Consider the following 22,868-nt stretch of genomic DNA (forward strand, 5'->3'; position numbering starts at 1 on the left):
AACTAGAAAGAAGTATGATATGCACTATGTAATGTACTGGCATAGCCTAATATGCAAGTCTTAAGAACAAGTGCACTGGCAGCATAGATGACACATTTCAAAATGTGTGAGAGCAGCATATTTAAACATTAACACCACACTACATTTAACAAAAAGTTTGTTACAACCAGGTCATGACATTTGTAAACCTATATTACAGATATGGCTTAATACTGAAAAATCACATCCAAGAAATGATAAGTAAGACTAGATAAATTAACTGTGTGATGTCTCATAACATTATTTTGGATGATTTGAATCAGAGATGAATCATAAACACTTGAACACTATGAATGTCAACGTGCAGTATCCTGTCAGAGGTTCTGTTCAAAACACTCGGGTCAAAGAACATTTAGAGACTCATAAAACATTTCTCAATTACAACACAACATGTGTCATCTCCGCCTCCAGGCTGAAGTAAGCATCTGACAGAGAAGTACGTCAAACAACTCATCCTAAACCCCAAAATGGTAATTCACTTCTTTGAATTACAGGATTTTACGTTTTGAGTCCGCTGATCAATACTAGCTTAAAAATGTACTTTGTAATCTGTATGTTATTACAGTACAACGAGTTTGTAATTGTGGAATAGATATTGTGACATCTCTGAGTTGTAACGTACAACATGTTAATGATCTGACATTCTGCCCCCAACCCCAACGCTCACAGAATAGACAGCATTTAGCAGCTTGTCCTCTTGGTCCACCTCTGCTGAAGAGAGGCAAAGCAGTGGCTTGACTGTCATTGGCAGAGCAACAGCTTTGTTTACACGGTGATTAGACTCCAGGCTTGTGGACCCAGCTGTCCTCCTGCCCAGCACAGGGCAGCTCCCAGGGCTGTGGTCAACATCACAGCCAGGCTGGCCTTGAGCACGGCCCCGGGAGGTCTGGTGAAGCTGCCAGGGGCCACGCTGGCCAACATAGCCACGGTCACAGTCAGTGTGAACAAGATGGAGACGGCTGTGTTAATGGCAACAATCTGGCCAAACTTGGCGAAAGGCACAATGACGCAGAAGAAGAGGGGAACCGTGGAGATCACTGTGGTGACAGCGCTGGACACTATGGCAACGCCCACATGGTTGACTGCCTCCAAGGTCCGCCTCTGCCTCTTTGCTGCGAGGCCCTGAAAAACAATGCACAGGCAGATGAATGGAAGGAGCCACTCCTATTTGTTTACGGCTCCCGGGGCAATTCATTCCCTATTAAATAGAGAAACTGACTCATCATCAGTTTGACACAGCTTTATGTAAACCGAATATAAGCCCTCGGAGGGAAGTTTGTTCAGATTGCTCATCATGGTTGAGTAACGGTGATCAACAAAGCAGACACATACCAAAGTGTGTCCCGGTGTGGAGGGAACGGTTTCCCAGGCCAATAGGTATCCCTCCACTAGGTGCAGACAGTAGTCGACTGAAGAGCCCACGAGTATTGACAGAGAGATGGCTTCCACTGCTCCCATCTCCCAGCCCAGCAAGTACATGATTGCCACCACCAGACAAACCACTCCTATGAAGAATTTAGAGCTCACAATTACAATCGCATGAAGCTGAACTCAGGGAAATAAGGACATCTAGGATGTGATGTAATCCATTGTTTCTCAACGTCTGGTCCGGGGCCCACCAGCGATCCAAATGGTGAGTACAAATGGATTTATTTCTATTTTTATCCACACTGTAAAATTATCAGCGTTAATTTAACTCTCAGAGTTACAGTCCCTTAGGTGGTCTCCGGACCCGACTTTGAGAACCAGTGATTTGATCAACTATAGCTCAACATCTAGCATTCATTATTATGCAGTTATATCAAGTTCTAGACTCTTCACTCTTTTACCTAGAATGGTAAGCAGTATTGACAGTAGCAGAAGTGGATGAGCAGTAAATACAGACACAGCTGCCACACAGATGGCCAGAGACAGCAGCAGACTCCAGAGGGCACTTTCCACTCCTACAGAGAGACCAGGGAGAAATACCTTCAATTTATGTTCCAGGCACACCATGAAACTATGGTGGCCTGGAGGCGCAAAACAAATGACAGTTATGAAGCAAATGGACAAATTGCAAAACACATCTCAGAGAACAAATAAGCAACATACAGTATAGTAAACATAAAGAATGACGATGCCTGTGTTGCCTGAAGCATCGCTCTCTTTTTGGTGCATCAGAATCAGAATCAGTTTTATTGTCACATCACAGGTTTACAAGGTAAAAAAGTGGGTGAAATTCTTTTTTGTACATCGTTCCCATCGCAACGTTAGTTTCCATAGAAAGAAGAGGGGGGGGGGAGAAGAAGAGGGTGGGGGGCAGGTGGGAAGGAGATCAAAAACAAGAGAGCAACAGAAGGCCAGACAAGTTATCTACATATTTACAAATTACCTGAGATAATAAATAAAACTAAAAAGACTAAACTAAGGTGCCTGAGCATAGCAGCAATGTATTGTACTGTGCATGTTATACTTATACTGTGCATGATAGACAAGGACGTTAAGGTGCTTAAGGAGCACAATAAAAAGACCCAAAAAAAGTCAGTGCGTTATACAAGGGATTAAGGTGCAAAAGGTCCCTTAATCCCTTGTATAACGCACTGACTTTTTTGAATTAAAGAGGTGGTGCCATGGTTTTGCACTTTTTCTGTTTTTCATGTGTCTATGAGGTTGATAGAACTTCATTAAGCCCCCTGGTGGTGTTTTTATGGTGTTTTATGTCTTCTCTGACTATTTTTAGTTTCTTCCTGGAGGCTGAAACCTTGAGGGTCAAAAGTGCCAATAGAAAAACAGCGCTTTAGTGACATTGTAAAAACATACCCTCCCCCTCATTATCATAACACAACAGGTGTGGGCATGAGGAGGAGGAGGGACTAGGACAGGTGGGTGGTGCTAAGGTGATGGAGGAGGTGCTAAGGTGAGAACCAGGTATACTTAATGAACTGGAGGCGTGTCCACAGAATTTTTTTTTTAACACTTTCTGTACACTTTTTTGAAAAAAAAATCTTCCTCCTAGTATAACCATAATACCTGATGATTATGTTTGGGGGGGGGGGAAATCACTGAAAATTACGGCACCCCGTCTTTAAGTAATGTGAAGGGATAGTAGTCATGTAATGTGCAAACTGTTTAAATTCTATACTATATTGCCATAAACGAGTCATTGTATAATATTCCATACAAAACAAATGTCATACTACAGTATACTATGTAAAAACAAGATCGGGTCTAATAACGACATGATGTCAGTGTGGAACTCCATATTTGGGCAAGACTAATTGTAGGATGGGTTGGACGGTGGATGTGAGATTATGAATGAACAAAACTAGAGCGTTGGCCGTTAGCACTGGCCTACTCGGGAACGACGCATGTTGGAAATTCATGCTCCAACTAGTTATGCTGTTGTACGTGTTGCCAGAGTATCCGCTGTTAGAGTACCCGTTGTACCCATCTGTCTGTGTGTCCCTTTTACGACTTGTCACATGTTGTGAGCTTGTAGATCGGTGACACTGTGACACTGTAGTATAATAAAGTATGGAATGTGGAGATACAAGGTTTCTGCCCAGCGCCAGCGAAATGCCAGTCACGTTTTCACTTGCCTATAATTTCCATGAAAATCTGCTTCCAGTGTTCACAGGTCTGGAAACCTCGTTGCAGGGCAGAGGATGTCGGCAGGGCAGCAAGTTGCTCACGGATGAAGGTCTCCCATTGGAGGAAGTCTGAGTAGGTCTGAAAGGAGGATTTCCCCTTATATGTGGTCTTGGAAATTACAGAAAAGATGGAATAGAGGAAGCAGGGATTAGTATAAATGGCACTGAATACCAGTGGTGGACAAAGTACTCAACACCAGTACTTGAGTCAAAGTATAGATGCGTCAGTGACAAAATGGTGTTGGCAAGATGACCAATTAAAAAAAAAAAAAAATCTTATTTTAAAGCCATGTATCAGGTTTGTTCAAATGTACATTGTAAAGTCATGTTGGTTTCATCTAATTTGAAAAGACATTTGCACCATTGTTCACAATGAACATTACAGAATGCGCATGAAAATGTCAAGACTGTAACCACATAAAAATGAGAGATATTGCAATATCTTATTCTCAAGATTATTATTGTTTACTTTATCTTAAAATATCAAATTAAAATAGATCTTATTATTATTATCTCTATTGTATTTTTGGCAGTTTTTGGGCCATTAACACACTCACCGCCAAAGGGGAGAATTCTCCCCTTTTCAGTCAATGGTGTTTAATTTTAATAATTTTTTTATTCTGTTTTTGAATTCCTAAAATGTTTCTCTAATTTTTTAGTATACATTTATAACCCTAACCCTAACGAATTAATAAAAAAAAAAAAAAAAAAAAAAATCCATTCACTTCAATGTTAAAAAATAAACAGACAAATAATTCACATTGTTTCTATAAAAAAATGATTAAAAACCCTGGCAGTGGGTGATTTTATTATGAAAAAACTTTGGCGGTGAATGTTAAGGATAAAGGATAAGGATAATTCCTTTTAACAGGTCGTTCATGAAAGTCCTGTATTATGTAAACATTTTTATTACTGTAATGATCCAAAGTGATATCAGCAAATGTACTTGATTAAACAAAAACGTTCTGGTTGATATAGTGTAGGTAATATAAAACTAAGGAATGACTAAGATAACAGGTATGGATTTGAATGACATTACTAGTAAGGCTAAATCTAATCATCTCTCTTATTTGCTGTCAATGAAAGAGTAAATGTTGGTTGCAGAGTAAATGTTGGTAACAGATGGTTTTAAGCAATAACCTAAATCTCAGTTGTTCTGTCATAATGAACCCTGATCATCAGTGAATGTATCCTATAATACAATTGGCATATCTGCCCACGCGCGGACGTGTGCAAGCAGTTTGTAATACAACGCAAAACTGCGCATGCGTGGACGTGCCTCTGCACTTTGCGAGGGATCATCTTTCACCGTGCAGGAGATCAGTGTTGCACGAGCGCGCTTCCCCCTGCACGTTGTGCTCCATTCTCTCTCTCTCACACACACACACACACACACACACACACACACTTTTGTGGGTCTTTGCGAAATCCCGAAGTGGAGTTTTGGTCATTGGAACGGTGATGCACGTCACCCGTTTGTGAAGTGGGTATTTTCAAACCCTGGAGTGGATTTAGGGGAGCGTCAGAGTATTTAAACCTTTAAAAAAGAATCACACCAGTATGAAGTGATGAGTTAATTTCATTACGCTAGCCCCGGACGGCTGGCGTAGCCGTCTGGGCACCTAAGCTGCTAATGCCGCCTGACAGCGTGTCGCAGGTTCGACTCCCGATCCCGGCGGCCTTTGCTGCGTGTCACTCCCCATCTCTCTCTCCCCATTTCCTGTCAGTCTACCTATCAATAAAGGCAGAAAAAGCCCCAAAAAGTTAATTTTAAGTATTTTACTCAAGTTTGTTACTTTGAAGTATTTGTACTCAGTGACTTTTAAGTACTTTTTTTTAACAACTTCTTTTACTCATTTTAAGTATGTTTAAGTATTTTTACTAATTTTAAGTACTCTTGAGTATTTTTACTCATTGTATATACATATTACATATACATATTTTTACTCACTTTGATTACTTTTGACCCACTGTAGTTACTTTTAGTCACTGTTGTCACTTTTAGTCACTTTAGTTACTTTTAAGTACTTTAAGTACTTTTATTCAAATTGTAGATCGGTAATTTTAGTGTGTGTGTGTGTGTGTGTGTGTGTGTGTGTGTGTGTGTGTGTGTGTGTGTGTGTGTGTGTGTGTGTGTGTGTGTGTGTGTGTGTCTCTAAGTGGCATATGTGTTGCACTGTCTTCTGTTTGTGTTTAATTAGTGTAACTGGTTGCATGTTTGTGTTGCAATCAGGTGCAGCTGTTGAGGCCGTGCTCACACATGCAGACAAACACGGTCACTTGCAGTATTGCTCCCCATTGTTTCCACACAGTAACATTGGAGGGTTATGGCAAAAGAAATAACACCCACTTGAACTTTTATGTAAGAATAGCTTTTCTTCTCCTTTGAGTAACAACAAGAAAAATAATACTAAAACTAGAACATTGCAACTACATAATCGTTTATTGTGCAGTTGCATGTCTAGATGCTTGAATTAGGAGCCAAAATGGCTATTTATCCACTTGGCCTTAGTTTATAAAGCATGGACAGTGGCTCTCTGGGTTAAGAGTTTGTCTGGCAAGCAGCAAGTCACGGGATTGACTCGACAATGTGTCAAGGGTAAGTTCAATATTTTGAAGAATCCTGTTAAACTTTGAATAGTTTTTTTTAAAGTTTTAAATACAAATCTTTCTTATGGCACAAAATATTTGCCAAATACGTAATCAATTTGGGGGTCCTTGACATGAAGATGTTTAAGAACCCCTGAGCTGTTTTACAGAGGCAGCCATGGCTCAATGGGTAGAGTGACTGTCTGGGAACCAAAAGGTTGCAGGTACAATTCCAAACCGAGGCAATCACTCAGGAGGTGGATAAATCTGAAAACTGAATTTCCCCTGTGGGATGATACCAGTTTACTAATTGTACTTCAGGTCAAGTGGAAATGGAGAAGATCTTGTGAATATCATCATGATTAATCTTGATTAAATCATCATGTTCTGCCATACCATTTAACCTTGTCCAACAAGGGCTTGGCTGTAGTTTTAAACTCTCAATAAGATCAATGAATCAGTTTTCCAATAGCTGACATACAATAAAACAAGGCTAACGTCAAGTGCAACACTGCATTAATAACACTTTGTTGAAACACAGAGCACTGTGGTTCACTGTGTCTACATGGTCCAAAGGTCTATGGTTCAAATCCCACCAAGGATGTCCTCCTCTCTACATCCAGAAGATCACTTAGTTAGCGCACACAGTATTACAAATATATTATGGAGAGATATATAGTATCAACATTAACAGTACTCACAGACTCAAAGGCCATGGAGAGCCAGCGAACCTTGCCTCCATGCATTCCCACGGCTCCATGAGACAGTTGTCCAGGTAGGAGATTGGGCTCAGGGAGAGAATGACATTCAGGATGGAGAAGGGGCAGAATAGAGGACAGCTTGTTGCCTGGGATTGAGAGGAGGAGACTGTCATAAATCAGAGACATATTTCATCCAAGGTTGTCAATAGTTTCTATGTCTTGTTACCTGAAGGCAAACACTGGGCTCCTCCTGGCTTCACGAGCTGTTTATTTGCACTAACGACTTTACAGATTTTACAAAGATGCCCCATCTCTTGGAAGATATCAAATTCTGGATCCAATATAACACTGCCCTTTGGAGAGAATGATGTAGACGTCAATACCACAAGAAGAAGTTATTAAAACTGTGGTTGCGCTGTATTGTATTGATTTTGGTGTCACACAGAAGCAGGTGCGCCTCACCATATCGCCAATGACATGGTTGTCCATGCGTTGGGTTCGGTTGACCCCCAGGATTCCAAACACTACAAACACCATAGCGCCGGTGTCCACAAGAGGGCGCACTGCTGGCTGGCCGCACACACCGCTGAAACACGGATTGAAGCCAAAGGTTTTGGATGAATGTTTCGGTTTTGCAGCCAGTGTAGGATCTTTGAAAATAGAGGGGGGAAAAATCTCATCAGCATTCATTTAAAACACATGCTAAAACCAAAGCGCAGCATGCAAGCGCTACAGTTATTTTGTATTAATGATGCTTTCAGACACAACGCACCCCTTCCTCACTTACCACAGGGGATGGGGACATAAAAGATACCCTTTGTGGGTCCATTAGGCCCAAAGCTGATTCCACAGCCAGGCGGATTGGCACACACCCTGCTGGGATGAGGTCGCAGACGTTGCTGGGCAAAGTACAGCCTCCTGGTGAAATGTAATTCACATCTCGCCTGTGAAAAACAAATCCACCAACTAAACTGATTTATGCATGCTTTGCTTCCCACGGCTCTCATTTAGTTTCACCTGCTGTTCTGTTGCTGAGAGGATGCCACGTAGAAAGAGAAATCATACGTCCACCCGTGATGGGGGTCACACGCATGAGATGAGATCATCCAGCTGGGGTTGGGCCGATATACATGGGACACACACACCGTCATTCGGGTGCTGTAGTTGCTGTGAGGCTGATTATAAGCCTAGTAGGAAAAACAACATTAGTCATAAAGTGATTAGGGCTCATTTATTGACACGTCACATTTAAGAGGTGTGAGTCTAATTTGTTTTCTTTCCTGACCTGAAATGTTGATAATTCTCCGTGTTCTAGGCTTAACAGCTTCCACGGTGAGGGAACACTGGCATTAAGGGAGTAGCGGTAAATGGGGGTAGAAACTCCTAACTCCAACTTTGAGATGAATACCGTCATCAACGGGCCTACAGTGACAAGTGCAACAGTGGTGGGCCTGTGTGCAATATTCCACATTTTTTAAGTATTGTCAAAAATAACCACAGAATCCTTTACCTGTAGTGTTGGAGTTAGAGCTTGGTTTTGCTGGATCCTTCTGAAACATAGTGGAATTTGCAGGGCTATGTGTATGCCCAGGGCGGTTGGAAAACTTGAATGTCGACATGTACGTGCGAGCAGGACTGGACAAAGAATGGGGCTTCTCCATAAACACTCCTGCATGACACAATGCACATTTTAGAGATCAGAGTGCTGGACAAGAGAATGGGTCTCTGTCTCTGACATACGGAAGGTCTCACCAGAGCACATGGGGCAAGCAATGCCTTGGCCACTGAGATTGCTTCTCAGCGCCAGTAGAGTCTGGAGGTTAGTGTCAGGACGGAACAATAGAGGAGCATGAGTGGCAGGCCTCAGGAGACAGCAGCAACCAGCAGATACCAGCAGAACGAAAAGGTACACACCTGGGGACGAGGAGAAAGAGAATAGTAAACAATGCCAAGGAAGAGGATGTTACACCTCATCATCAGTTCAGGCCATGAACTTAACCCCTAGTGTTTTTTGTTTGTTATTTTAATGCACCAGACACTTGTGTTTTGTTCTTTTTTATGTTTATGCAAATGTGTGTTTGAATTGTATTATTTTACCCGAACACACACCAATACAAATTCCAATCAATGATTCATTGAAATGGTAATGAATGATTGAATCTTGAATCTTCAAGTGACAGTGACTGAACAGCTGAGGGACACACAAGGAGCCGGCCGGTACGTACAGATCAATTACAATCACTTTTGAATAGAGTGTATGAATAATTAATTGTACCTACTTGTTCAATTTTAATTCCACCTCAGGAGGGATAGAGTAAACAAAGTTGCTTGGAAATGGCAATTTCCAAGCAAACAACTAAACAACTGAGAGAAACAATAACTACACAGGTAGCGCAGAAGAGCGCAAATCTTTGCCAAGAGGCAGCCCTAATAACTATCTCCATTTTTCTCTCTGACTAAACACTGCTTGGTCTCGTTTGAATGCTCGCAGAGTCAGACATAAGACTTTGAAAGAGTGGCGTAGCATGTGATTAGTTGTACATCGTCTCTGCCTGTACTTGAACAAGCTAGTTACTCTACATTAAGTGAAGCTTCACTAAATCTACCAACTGACTAATATAACATGGAAAAAGTAGTTTAATTCAAAGCTTTTTTTTCCATCGTTGAATTAAATCAAACAGTGTTCGGTTCAATTGGCGAACAAAAAAAGTGCTCCACATAACAAAAAGCAGCCGAGAGTGCGTGCACCTGCGTTTGCAGGACAAACTGTCAGTTAACGCAAAACTCAATAACTCAACTGGAACCACAGATGCAAAAAAATAAAGACTTGCTCCAATGGTAACAATATGGCAAGTGTGTGTGTGTGTGTGTGTGTGTGTGTGTGTGTGTGTGTGTGTGTGTGTGTGTGTGTGTGTGTGTGTGTGTGTGTGTGTGTGTGTGTGTGTGTGTGTGTGTGTGTGAGACACGCACGCACGCACGCACGCACGCACAGACATCGAGACTGAGTGAGAGAAGGATATGGAGAGGGGGAGAGTGAGAGGGTGAGATGAGATGAGATGAGATGGAGAGAGGGAGGGAGAGAGTGTGAGAGGGTGAGATGGAAAGAGAGAGGGAGAGGGAGAGGGATAGCAAGAGGGAGAGAAACGCTATTTCACCCATGCAATTACCCGGCCATTGCTGGGTACCGAAACGTGAACGCGCTGGAATCTCAGTGAACTCTTGCAGTGTGTGGTCACTGGTCACTCTCACCTAGAATAGCCTTCCGCCTATGTACAGCTGGCTCTGCCACCAAGTGCTTCAGGGCCCACTGGAGATTTGTGCTCACCACACCCACGTTGTGCTGCCCTGAGGTAGAGAGAGGTGTCTCCACAGACAGGGACAGAATGGCTGCATCTCCATCTGCGTCACAGGACCCTGGGGAGAGGCAAATGGCTGTGCTCAGTGGTGCCTTGCTTGGATGGACACCAGCGTTTTACAAGCCGAACTCATTCTTCACCCATCACCCATTCTTCACCCATCATTCATTCAATACCAGGGAGATAACAATCTCACCTGGCTCCATCTCCACTGACAAGAGTGCCACATCATCATCATCATCCGACAAAGGACTGTGGCTCACTGACAGGCCCGCAAATGACTTGCACCTTTAACAGGACGAGGAAGGTTGGTGAGAGAGACAGATGCTAGATACAGAAATCACATGTCACTCACGGTGGCACTACTCAGCATGTACAAACTGCCACTCAGAGAGATAAGTAAGGAAACCTTGCCTTACCATTTCAACCAGGCATGTTCTTGGACTTGAACACACTGGGTCCAGATACACAGGGCAGCTGGCATTATGATGGACACTGAAAGCCAGCAGCAGCTGACAATGAGGGCCATGAATAGACCAAAGTCATGCACTGCTGGAATCTAATTAGCAGTTAAAAAGAAGAGCAGAGGACGTTGAGCGATTCACTTTGTGCTTATCACATTAAATTGACACTTCTGAGAGCGGTATTTCTGTCACATTAGGAGAGTACGTCACACACGACATTCTCAAATCCTATTAAATGTTGGGTTTCGCTGTCGTGATTACCTGAGAGAAGGTATTAGCGGCATAGGCAGCCGCAGTGGTGAAGGAGGTGAGGAACGTTGCTCGACCAGCTGTTTTAATTGTGTACACCATACGCTCCTCTGGCTTATGCAGATGAGAGGCCTGTCTGAAGGTGCTGATGAAGACAAATACATCATCCACACCTGGCAATAGGAAAGAGAATGACAGAGTTACAGAGAGACCTCCATAGTTGTTGTGATATTGTAGTCTGAATCAGTTGTTTGGCTGAATGTGTTCACACATAAGGAATCTGTCTTGGCACACTATAGTAGGGTTGCTAACCATCCCTTGAAATAAGGAATTGTCCCTTATTTGGAAACTAAAAGACATGTCCCTTATTGCATTGGTTCTCAAAGTGGGGTCCGGGGGGTCCTTGAGGGAGTTCCAGGGGGTCCGCAGCTAAATGATGGATAGTGAACCAAATGGACCCATACGGGTCTATAACTCTGAGAGTGTACAAATGGAACCAAATGGACCCTACCGGATCCATTTGGTTCCATTTGTACACTCTCAGAGTTAAATTAACATCGATTTTACAATATAAATGGGGGTCCCAGAGATAGAAATGCCATTAAATGGGGGTCCGTAGCCTAATGCATGTCAAACTGGGGGTCCTTGAAATTAAAATGGTTGAGAATCACTGCTAGAGCTGTAAAAAATCTTCTCTTATGGGGGTCCCTGGCATATCTTTTTCAAATGGGGTTCCGCGGGCTAATAGGTGTCAATTTGGGGGTCCTTGACATGAAAAAGTTTGAGAACCACTGCCTTATTGAACTGAAAAGGGACACACTTTGTTCCTTATTTTTGAGAATCAATTGGGGTTCAAGTGCTTAAAGGATCTACACCATGATTTTTTTTAGATTTTTTATATCATATTCTTTATGTCCCTCAAACGTTTTTCAAAAGGTTTGAGCCTAAATCAAGCCTCAGATATACTCATTCCAACTAACTTCTCTCTGGCTTATAAAGCACTTTCACCTGCAATACCACATTGTCCTGATTTACCCGTGGCGCTATTGAGCCAGTTTGTATGCATGTTATCTCCTGGTTCTGAGTGGAAAAAGTAAAAAAAAAAAAAAAGTTAAAGTTTTTTTCTTAAGTTGGAACTGAAAACCGGGGAGGGGTTGTAGGCTACCATTAGTGACGTCACTTTTGGGGCCAAATCAGTTTGGCCTGTTTTGAGACCAATTTACATAAAACCCCAGATATGCTGTGAAAGCCTGAGTGCTCAAACTGGAGTATTTTTGGGGATAGAAGAGAGGTAGGGGAGACCAAAAACACAGAAAAAAGAAGGAAAAGTTAAAATTCATGGTGTAGTCCCTTGACAATGAGATTTTATCTTTTTCTTGGCGTCCCTTATTTTTCTTAGGGATAAGGGACTTATTTGAATTTCAGGTAGTTGCCAACACTATACACTAGGTTGTGTTCTGTGTACACATAAAAGCACAAGCATTATGGAGTATGAAAATGTCTCCTCACCAATGCCGATGATAACAAAGGCAGCCACTCCATTAAGAATGCCGAGATACCTCACCCCGAAGACAACATGGTACAAGAAAAGAGCCATGAGGCAGCTCAGTCCAATGCTAGCCAGTCCAAAGAATGTCAGAAAGACTGCGAGAGACACCCAAACACAAAAAAGACAGGCAGTACATTATATCAGCATTTCACCTGCCAAATTTGAAACAGACTGACAACTGATAGTTCAGGAGGTCGATGCCTATTTAAATAAGATGGGGTTAGGCCTGTCACAATTATTACATAATCACCTAATCGCAATTACTTGAGATAATTGCAATTATTTTGCATAATCGCCTCCATATTGAAAAACTTTTCAAACATTAATGGGTGGAAATTTGGGTGGAAATAGCTGATCTACAAGCTCATTGTGTTGTGAAAGTATAAAATGATTAAATATGTCAGTCATTGCTTTGTATATTCAAGTTATTTGTCATATCGGCACTGTGCAATTTTTGTTTACAAAACATGTTCCAGTGTTCAATGCCAAACACACAATTGCAAGCATAATCAAAATGGCATTGAATGAGGGCTCCAACTAGAGTCTTGAGAGCACTTTTGTTGACTACAGAGGAAATCCTGCCCAAAAATCTTGTTCTTTCATTGACTTTCTTTATCACTTTTGAGGCCATTTTTTCACCTGTCAGTTTGATGTCTGATGAGATTCAAATGTATCTTTTCTCAAGCTAAAAGGTTGGGGAACCACTGTTATCCGCTTCCTGCAGAGATATGGCTTAATAATACACATAAAGGGATATAAGGTCATGCTGCACCAGAGAAGGAGGTGAGGACAAAGACCAGCACGGTGATGCAGGCTCCGCTGATGATGGCCAGCATCATGTCATTGTAGAAGGTATGTCTCACTTCATCGTCAAACAGCTCTGTTCCCCCATACAGCACCTTCACCTGGCTGAACCAAGAGACGTGCACAGTGCACACACATACATCATCGTGGTGTTTTAATGCACTCAACCATTTCTGGATAACTTGGAAATCTTAAGTGGGCCCTGACGGCTAAGTGGTCAGATGGGAGGGCATGCGCATGCATTTTCAGAACATGTTAATTTGTGTTATTTTTTTAAGTATTTAAGTTTCTATTTATCGGTATCACAATGAAAACTCATTTTTCAAAGTTGTAAAGAAAAAATAAAATTTTTACCTTATTATTTTTTTTATTAATGTTATATTATCATTAAAATCTTAATGTTTTGCCAATTAGTTGGGGTCTTGCAATATCCTCAAGGACCACCAGTGGGCCCCGACCCACAGGTTGAGAATCACTGTTTTGTTAATATGTAATATGCATTGCATGCAAAGATTTATGTATATCATGACCTTGGAATTAAAAGGTTTTATCTGCGTTCAGGGTGGTTTTGAGATATTGAACTTCAAAAGTTTACACATTCCATAGCATTTAAAATGTGTTTCTGTATTAAAACTTCAACAATAATAAATATTGTGCTTGCTCTTGTATATGTAAGGAAGATTGTACTGAAGTGTGGTATAATTAGGCCTACATGACTGACAGTAGCCTATAGGTCTCAATATATAATCAATGTAATGACAACTATATATTCATAAATACGACACTTTGTGATAAGATGATCACTTTGTGATAAATTGCACCGTTCTTAGAAAGAAACAAATTATACCATTGTAATTGTGTAGCAACAGTTGCAATCGTTTAGTGAATATTCTCACGCTGTCCCTCTTGTGCCTACCTGGTGGATTGCTTGGCCAAGATTTTAGCATATTGCACCACAAAGCTTTTGAAGCGGCTCCTCTGCTCTTCCGCTCTGTCCTGGACAGAGTAGTAGGATGGAAGCGGAGCTCCGAAGTGGATTTCACTGCGCAGAAGAGAGGAGGAGAGATGCTCGGGGGACAGACTCTCATCCACGTACCAGTAGAACTGTGGGTGTGTGATGGCCAGGCTCAGAGACCCTGCGGAATAAAAAAAACAAAACAAGGCAAACTATCACCAACCCTCACGAGGATACCATTGAGAGAATATGCCTTTGAAACAGTGGCTCCCAACTTTTTTCCTTGACACAAGCTGAGAACACACACACACACACACACACACACACACACACACACACACACACACACACACACACACACACACACACACACACACACACACACACACACACACACACACACACACACACACACATCTCGTACATGATGAATACCAAACATTGCCGATCTACAAGCTCACACTGTGACAAACAGTGTCCAAACAGACAAGACCCTGTGATATGGTGATCCCCCCCGACCCCCAGGTTGGGAAACACTGCTTTAAAAGACTTTAGAACATTTGTGACTTTTAGTCCCACCATGAATGTCGGCCAGGTCAGGGCCCATGCCATCGTAGTAGATCTTCCCTCCTCGTTCACTGGGGAAGAGGTAAGACAGGACAGAGCTTGGTGGAGAACAGTAGGAGGGTCCCAGGGGCAGGTCCCTCAACACCTCCAGGGGCTTCCAGCAGAACTGATGAAACTGGGGATGCTGCATGAGCAGGTGCTCTACATGGTGGATGGTCTGGAGACGCTCAGGGGTGAAGATGTTGAGATCACCCTCCCCTTGAGCGACAAACACCAACTCGATCCTCCACAGAGCCTGGCTCTGCAGGTACGAGTAATTTGGTGCGAGTCTGCGCCTCCTGGTGAGAGGCAGAGTGCTATTTCTACCCCATGGTCTCTCTCCTGTCTTTGCTTTAATACTGCCTGTCAAGCTCTTGTGAGTCTCCGTCTCCTGCTCGCTGCTCAAACAACCCTTTGTCCTCTTATCTCCACTCTCAGCTGCTCTCTGGTGACGAGCCTCTGTTTGTAATGGCTTATTTGAAAAGGAGGTAGAATTATTTTGTAATGCTGCATCTCCCTGCCTGCCCAGCTTGTCCAACAGAAGCTCCAGCAGGGCTGTGGACTCCAGGTCATCCAAGTCACGCCTTCGCCTGTCCCAGGACCCCCCCAGCTGAGTCTTAATAGCGACTGTGAGGGCATCGAACCTCTCTGCAGAGAAGTGACTGTGGACCTCAAAGGCACTGTAAGAGAGGTCTATGTCCAGTGGGGGGCAGTAGAGGAACATGTAGGCGGACAGGGCACAGGGAAGCAGGACTCCTACCCCTAAAACGAGCCCACTGGTCCAGGGCTGTGTGCCCACATAGCCCACAGCCCTCCATAGCCCACACACTGCAGTAGGTCCAGAGAGGCAGCTCCCTCCTCCTGCTGTTTGTGGAACAGCCTCCTCTTCTTCGGGCTCCACCTCCTCCTCTTCCTCTCCCCGCCAGCTGGTTTGAAATACCAACAGCTCATCTTCAAAGTCCATGTTGGCACCTGTCACAGAGAGAACACAGCAGCACCTTATCACTGATAGGCAGTGGTGGAAAGTAACTAGATACATTTACCCAAGTACTGTATTTAACCACTTAAACCCCATATGGGTAACTGGAGTCCCTCAGGGCTCAATACTAGTGTATTTTCTGTTTTCTGTTATTGTGGGGAAAGCTTTCGTTGAAAATAGCCGATCGACATGCTCACAATGCAATGCAACGCATGGCGTTGTGAGCTTGTCGATCTGCTATTTTCAGCGAAAGCTTTCCCCACAATAGGGATGCTAAGTGGTTAGGTATAATTTTGAGGTTCTTTTACTTTACTTTTCCATTAGTTGATGCTTTATACTTCTACTCTCCACTACATCTGAGAGGCAATATGTACTTTGTACTTTTTACTCCACAACAATTATTTGACAGCTTTATAAGCCTACATTGCTTATTTTGATTATTAACAGAAATTATGCATTAACTGATACATTATGATGTATTATTATAGGTTAAGCTACCAGCACAATGTAACGTAATTAAAATCAGCAGCACCTTTACCACCTGAAACATTAAGGGGATAACTAATTACAATCCAATAATACGATGTGAAATAGGCCATTCTGCATAATGGGTACTTTTACCCTTTGTACTTTTACTCCAGTACATGAGTACATGAATTTTGAACGCAGGATGTTTACTTGTAACAGAGTAGCCTACAACATTGTGGTATTGCTACTTTTACATTGAGAAAAACAATCAACATAGTTCTTCCATCACTGCTGGTAGGCTTACACTAACATTGACACCATTCTTCTCCTTGGGCTGGTGAACATGAGCAAAAAAGAGCTGGCTTATAGCAATTTACCTTGGCAGTCAGAATGGAGGGACTTGAGCTTAATTTGCAAAGCACAGCCAGCAAACCAATGGCATAACTGTTTAAGTGTGCATGCAAACAGCTTGTGTCATTGGTCTCATACTCTAGGCTCAAGTGGGAAATGGGCAGGGCAGCCGTATATTAGCATACTGTAGACCTAGTGCAGAGAGCAGCAGACTTGAGCCCTGTTTTAAGATGCTGATCACAATATAAGGCCCAAGACTAAGACAGGGTAAGACCTGTGATTTAATTCTTCTCACTGTCAGCATATACACCAACATTACACAAGTGTCTGGTGGCAGCGTTCGGTGTACCACTTCCAGCAGTCAACTTGGGTTTGTCTGAATCGTTGCAAATTAAATCATCTCAATTGTGTAATTAATGCCAAGGGGTAAGATGAGTGGGATATTAGAGGGAGCCATGGAATGTTTTTTATGTCTTGCAATTGGCGCTTTCCCTTTACATAGAGTTTGCATCGAAATGTCAGTAAGCTTGCTAAAAACGAACTGGTAAGTCATCTATTCTTTTTAGATGGGGACTTAAAGGTTAGCCAGGTGATACAGTGAACCTTGAATTATGTGCTAAAGATAGCTGTGCTCAGCTCATTTGTTAAAGTGAAAATCCATCGTGAAATAGGATTCAATAGGATTTTATTATTTAATCAATAGATGTGAATATGAGAATAGCTCGCTGAAGCTAGAATCCAGAAAAACAAGGATGGTGTCCTATATTGAATGTAACAGACATTCAAAAGATTAAAGACAGGGGCTTTGTGTATGAGATCTGACAACAGAAGGTTTATTTCTGGTGCTGAGTAAGAAACCAGAAAATGTGTTGTATATTAATGTAGAATCAGTCTGGGTTCTGTCAGTGTGGCCACAAAATTGGCCTCCTGTTCACTGTTAAAGGAGCAGCTCAGTCTTCTTGGTGATATAATCAACCAAGTCTAATCTCTTTTTTACAATGGGAGAGATTATCCATGTTCCACAATCTAGACAGATCTGTCCAACATATAGCAATCATAGCATTTTTTCAGAACCAATGTGTTTTAGATGGATTTCCATAACTCTTTAATTTAAGTAAGTGTTTCTCAACGGGGGTGGTACAGCCCCCCAGGGGGTGTACAGAGAAGTTTGGGGGTGCTGGAAGCAATGTACTTTAAAGGGGGGAGCTGAGGTGCTCTTGGGCGGGAGTGGCAGTTTAATATTCAAGTGCACATTTTCTTAATTCATGCTAAACTTTTTTCATTAACTCTGCAGTCAAATGAGGCGTGGTTTCTGAATTGTGTGTAGTTGCATATTCTTTATTGGGATGATGATGGAAGATTGGCTACATGATTCTGACCTGATACTGTAATGATACTGACCATGATACTGACATGATATACTGACCATGATACTGACATGATACTGACCATGATACTGACCATGATACTGACATGATACTGACATGATACTGACCATGATACTGACCATGACACTGACATGATACTGACCATGATACTGACCATGATACTGGCATGATACTGAAATCCATATACTCTACTTATAATCTACATCATAACAGGCTTTTTTCTCTCCCTAAGGAAGTAGGCTAATAATTACATAATAATCACATACTAACAGTCAGGTTTAAATCTGAGATTTGTAAATTGATTAAATGTTTTCTAACACATATAAGCAATACACAAATCAAAATAAAGCTTACATTTTAATTGTGCATGTGTGTGTGTGTGGGGGGGAGTTCTGAGGCAGTGAGGGACAATTCAACAATTAAATGGAAAAAAACTCTGATTTATGATACCCTGTGAAAATATTCCTGTAGGCGTAACAAAACCACATTTTAATCTGCACAGCACCCTCTATAATCAATGCCATATCACTCATTCAAGGACAGAAAAGGGCACCAATATATCTTTTAGTGGGAGTGTGGCAGACCAACATCTGTCTACACAGTGTGAATATGAACTTACCGCCCCTTCAGAGGACAAACTCATCAACAAGATAGGGAAGGTAATCTGTGTCATATTGTTGCATATAATGGTAACCAGTAATCTATCCTGGTAGCATACATAAACTGAGTGATTTACCCTGATTACTTTCAGTTAATTTTGAACAAAACAACAACAATAATTAACCAATTATAAATTGAACTAAGAGTTATCATAACCTAGAGCTTTGGGGAACCTTTCTTTCAAAATGTAATGTATGTGAGGTGGATATTGTGTTCTATTGTAACTGCAGTAGATTACAATTACTTACTGTAAAGTACTATAAAACTGTAAAATGTTACTTGACCCATTCCATCCCAAGATATTTATCAACGGAAATAGAAAGCAGCAGGAGGGAAAGGAGAGAGGGACTGTTGATGGGGATGGGTGGGTGTTGAGGACACAGGATAGGAGCGTCCTATATAGGTTACTGTACATTAGCAATCAACTTCAAACAAATGATTAACATCTAAACATCTGTGATCGAGGCAAGTAGGCTACCTGCTCGCTGTTCAAACTGAATAAGGGGACAATCTGTACATCTCCATTATAATTATTATGCTACAGCCTGCCCTTGACCTATGTCTGATTCAACTTTGAAAAGTGCTGATCAGTAACAGGAAGACATAAAAAAAGGCCTGGTACTTTGGGCCACTCATCAAAAGATTGCTGCAAAGCATTAGTGAACTTATATCACATGGCTTATACTCCTTTGTCTCAGAACCACTGTATGGTAGGCTACTGTATGGTGGAGCCTTTTGCAAGATCGCCACTACAATGCATCAACATCAAATAATCTCCTCCCTGATAGGGCCTGGGGAGAAATCCTTGTGTCTGTTGTTGATGAATCCAAGCCCTCCTCACTGCCAGCTACACACCTAATGTACATTAATTATAAGTGGCGCACGCAACTGCAAAGTAATGCATGCAGCTCTGAGCTGGGAATGAATAATGTGTTTACAAGCTGCCAAAACCATTCAACATTGCCATTTCTTACCAATGAGTGTGAGTACAGAGTCAATTTGAAAATATGTGCAGGTGTAGATTAAAAAGTAGAATGTAATTTGGCAGGGTCCAGCTGTATCCATGGGCATAAGCAGTCTTGCAAATGGTTCAGTCAGCATGATTTTGTCATCCTTAAAAGTGAGCTGTAGCTAGTTCTCTTGACTATAGCCTTAAGTGTTAGCAATATTTATTGGATGGGGTTGCAAGACTTTTCCTGGTTTCCTTTTCCCTTTCTATTAAATATTAATTGCTTAGAAGCCAAACTTTTACTTGTATTTTCACCCTGTCAATTAGATGAATATAGCCTTCGTTGGGCTTCATCTGGTGAATAACCTTGCACACACTCACTTAAAACTCACTTGGGAACTCTCTGTGCTGGTAATTCAGTGAAAACTAAAACTTAGGGAGAGAGATTGTGTGTGTGTGTGTGTGTGTGTGTGTGTGTGTGTGTGTGTGTGTGTATATATATATATATATATATATATATATATATATACAGTATAATATATAATATATGTATTATTTACAGTTTTTTAGGGGAAGATACATTTTTCATACTTCTCTAAATCAGATATTCCTAAGTATGTAATGCATTTATACTGTACTATAATACATTGGTATTCAATTATATGCCATGAAGGTCTGAATGTATTAAAATTGTCAAACCAGTCAAACAATACCCTGGATTATATCACTAATTGTTGGCACACCTTAATTCAGCCAGAGGGCGCATGGAAGTAATTAGTGAAATCACCTGGCAAAGTTTGTTTGGATAACAAAGCCTGAATTCACTTGACCTCCATTGCACATAATAGAATACCATTTAAAAGAAAATGGGTTAACTGTATTTAAGAGAAAAAAATGCCTTGTATTAGTACAACCATTGTATACCTAAAGAGAGTTAAGGCAGCTTTAGCCTCCACTGCATCCCTGGTTGTGTCATGCTAGAATGTACTGAATTGTGTTTTCCTGTGCCATTCTGATGTGAGAGCTCTCAACTTCCCCTGCATTCCTTGAGTCTGAACGCCTTAAATTCATCTTTCAGTCATACTGTGTGTACCCCATCTCTCACTTTCCCTCTGTCTTTCACATTTCTCCCCACATCTTGTTTTCACTGCTTCTCCATATGTATGAGTGTGTGTGTGTGTGTGTGTGTGTGTGTGTGTGTGTGTGTGCGTGTGCGCCTGCGTGCGTGCGTGCGCGTGCGTGCGCACGTGTGCATCTACAAAGGTGGGTGATTTGTAACCTTCGTTACTGACAACAGCTAAAAATAGCCCACACCATCTCACCCAACCCTCCCTCTTTTTTCATCTCCCCCCATCTCATCCAATATGGATATCACACCCTGTCTCTTGCCCCACACATTCAGCCTGGTGTACAGTAAGCATACCACTTGGTTTAAAGGGATGCTCTTTAGATATACAGCACATTGCTTAATGCTCATGTATGTTCTCTGAGCTGTATGTCTACTGGAGGTGATGCCTCAATTCTTCACACCCAGTCTCTTGTTTTTGAGGTTCTTGGTCCCTCATATGATCCATTACACCTATGACAGTGTTGGACTTGTTATCAGTGATGCGTGCATAACTACAGTGGAAAACGGCACAATGAAGGGTATCCACACTATTTGTGAAGGATCCTAAAGATCTACTGTGCAATTTCATCTACTTTGATGAATATTTCCAGTAGTATAATGTTATATTAGAAGGCTATAATAATTACTACTGAATAATTAGGTTTTATATTACATTGAAGAAAACTGCCAGTGAATTGTTATAATTCTGTAGTATAATGTAATAGTAGGCTATAATAACTACTACTGAAAATTTGGTTTTATATTATATTGAACATAAATCTACTTTTACAGTTTTACACCAAAAAATCACATGCCTGCACCGACACATTAAATCATTAATCCTAAAGCTTATCTTCTTAACAGTTATTATGGTGCACAGTGCAGTGCACCTACTCTTTATTATGCCTACACGTAGATAGATGGACTTTCACTGATGTAATAAACCTTTGACTTTCTTCATAATTTTTAGAGATAAGTGTGTTTAATATAAACCAAGTAAATTACTCAAGCATTGATTTAATTACTGATCTACAACGATCTGATCATGATAATACCTGATTCCCGTCTAAATGTGCTCATACAACAGTGAGCAGTGAACAAGAGTCTTACCTGGACCTGATGAGTTGAGATGATTACAGGTTAAATGCTCTGGCCTAGGTAGTCCTCTTCTGAGGTGAACTTGTGCTCTGCAATTTCATCTTTTTATACGTTGTTGTGACCTGGACAAAAAATTATTGTTTTATATATATATTTACTAACATAGTTTTTAACTCACCAAGGAATGTACATAACAGAGAGCCTATACCAAGAAATGACCGGGGTAAGAAATACCCCTTTTTCCTCACTCTGTTGAAATCCTCTACAGTCTCAGCAGTTAGTGATGTTGTTTTCTTCTCCTTTATGCTTTCTGGTCCTTCTTTCTTTCCTGTCCACTTCCTCGTCTCTACCCGGTTGTCCAGGCGACCGTGTCAGTGAGAGTCAGTTCTTTCACTCCCTCAGCAGCTCCTCTCGCTCATGGCTTTGTTCAGCCTTGTCTCCTGACTGGCTCACTGAAGGAACGATGGTGGGGAAGGAGGCTGTGTCCAAATCGTCAGATACCACGGGTGGATGGACAGTGAAGCTTGACTACTTTTTAAAAGGACCTAAAGAGCGGGCTGGGGTGGTTTTACCTGCAGTCACTTGATTTGATATGGGCAATATGAAGCATTATGTCATGAGACAGGCAGCAGAGCTCCCCTCTCACATTAGAATTGGTATGGTCTTGTCTAGTCTCAGTTGGGAGGGGGATTGTTATATGAGGGTAATCAAAATAACTGGCTACAGTAGGAGGAAAAGTGCAAGCAATTTAAAAGAATCACCTGGAGCAGAAGTATATTAGGCGTTGGCTCATTTTCAGGCCAAAACTAATTAAAATGCTTAATTGATCTCCCTCTGAATTCACACTGACATAAATATTAATATGAACATCATCCTTTAATATAATAATTTACCATAACACCATAAATAATATGCCAAAAAAGGTC

At 41.5% G+C, this 22,868-nt stretch overlaps 1 protein-coding gene across 1 annotated transcript; it reads right to left on the reverse strand.

The window, feature by feature from the left end:
• Positions 1–804: 804 nt before the first annotated feature.
• disp3 (dispatched RND transporter family member 3) lies at positions 805–22,064 on the reverse strand (the record flags this gene model as incomplete). Its single annotated transcript, XM_080433587.1, has 21 exons — positions 21,955–22,064; positions 14,915–15,913; positions 14,297–14,516; positions 13,349–13,485; positions 12,537–12,671; positions 11,040–11,200; positions 10,734–10,873; positions 10,511–10,602; positions 10,208–10,372; positions 8,711–8,872; positions 8,469–8,627; positions 8,244–8,380; positions 7,976–8,145; positions 7,746–7,876; positions 7,421–7,608; positions 7,185–7,311; positions 6,959–7,104; positions 3,618–3,777; positions 1,869–1,982; positions 1,372–1,544; positions 805–1,161 (listed from the first exon to the last, which is right to left on the reverse strand). The coding sequence occupies exons 2-21, from the start codon at positions 15,903–15,905 to the stop codon at positions 805–807; spliced, it is 4,065 nt and encodes a 1,354-aa protein (XP_080289713.1). The 5' UTR covers positions 15,906–15,913; positions 21,955–22,064.
• Between the last annotated feature and the right edge of the window lie 804 nt (positions 22,065–22,868).

Source organism: Gymnoscopelus braueri (genome assembly GCF_963280865.1).
Source record: "Gymnoscopelus braueri genome assembly, chromosome: 7".
Taxonomy (NCBI): Eukaryota; Metazoa; Chordata; class Actinopteri; order Myctophiformes; family Myctophidae; genus Gymnoscopelus; species Gymnoscopelus braueri.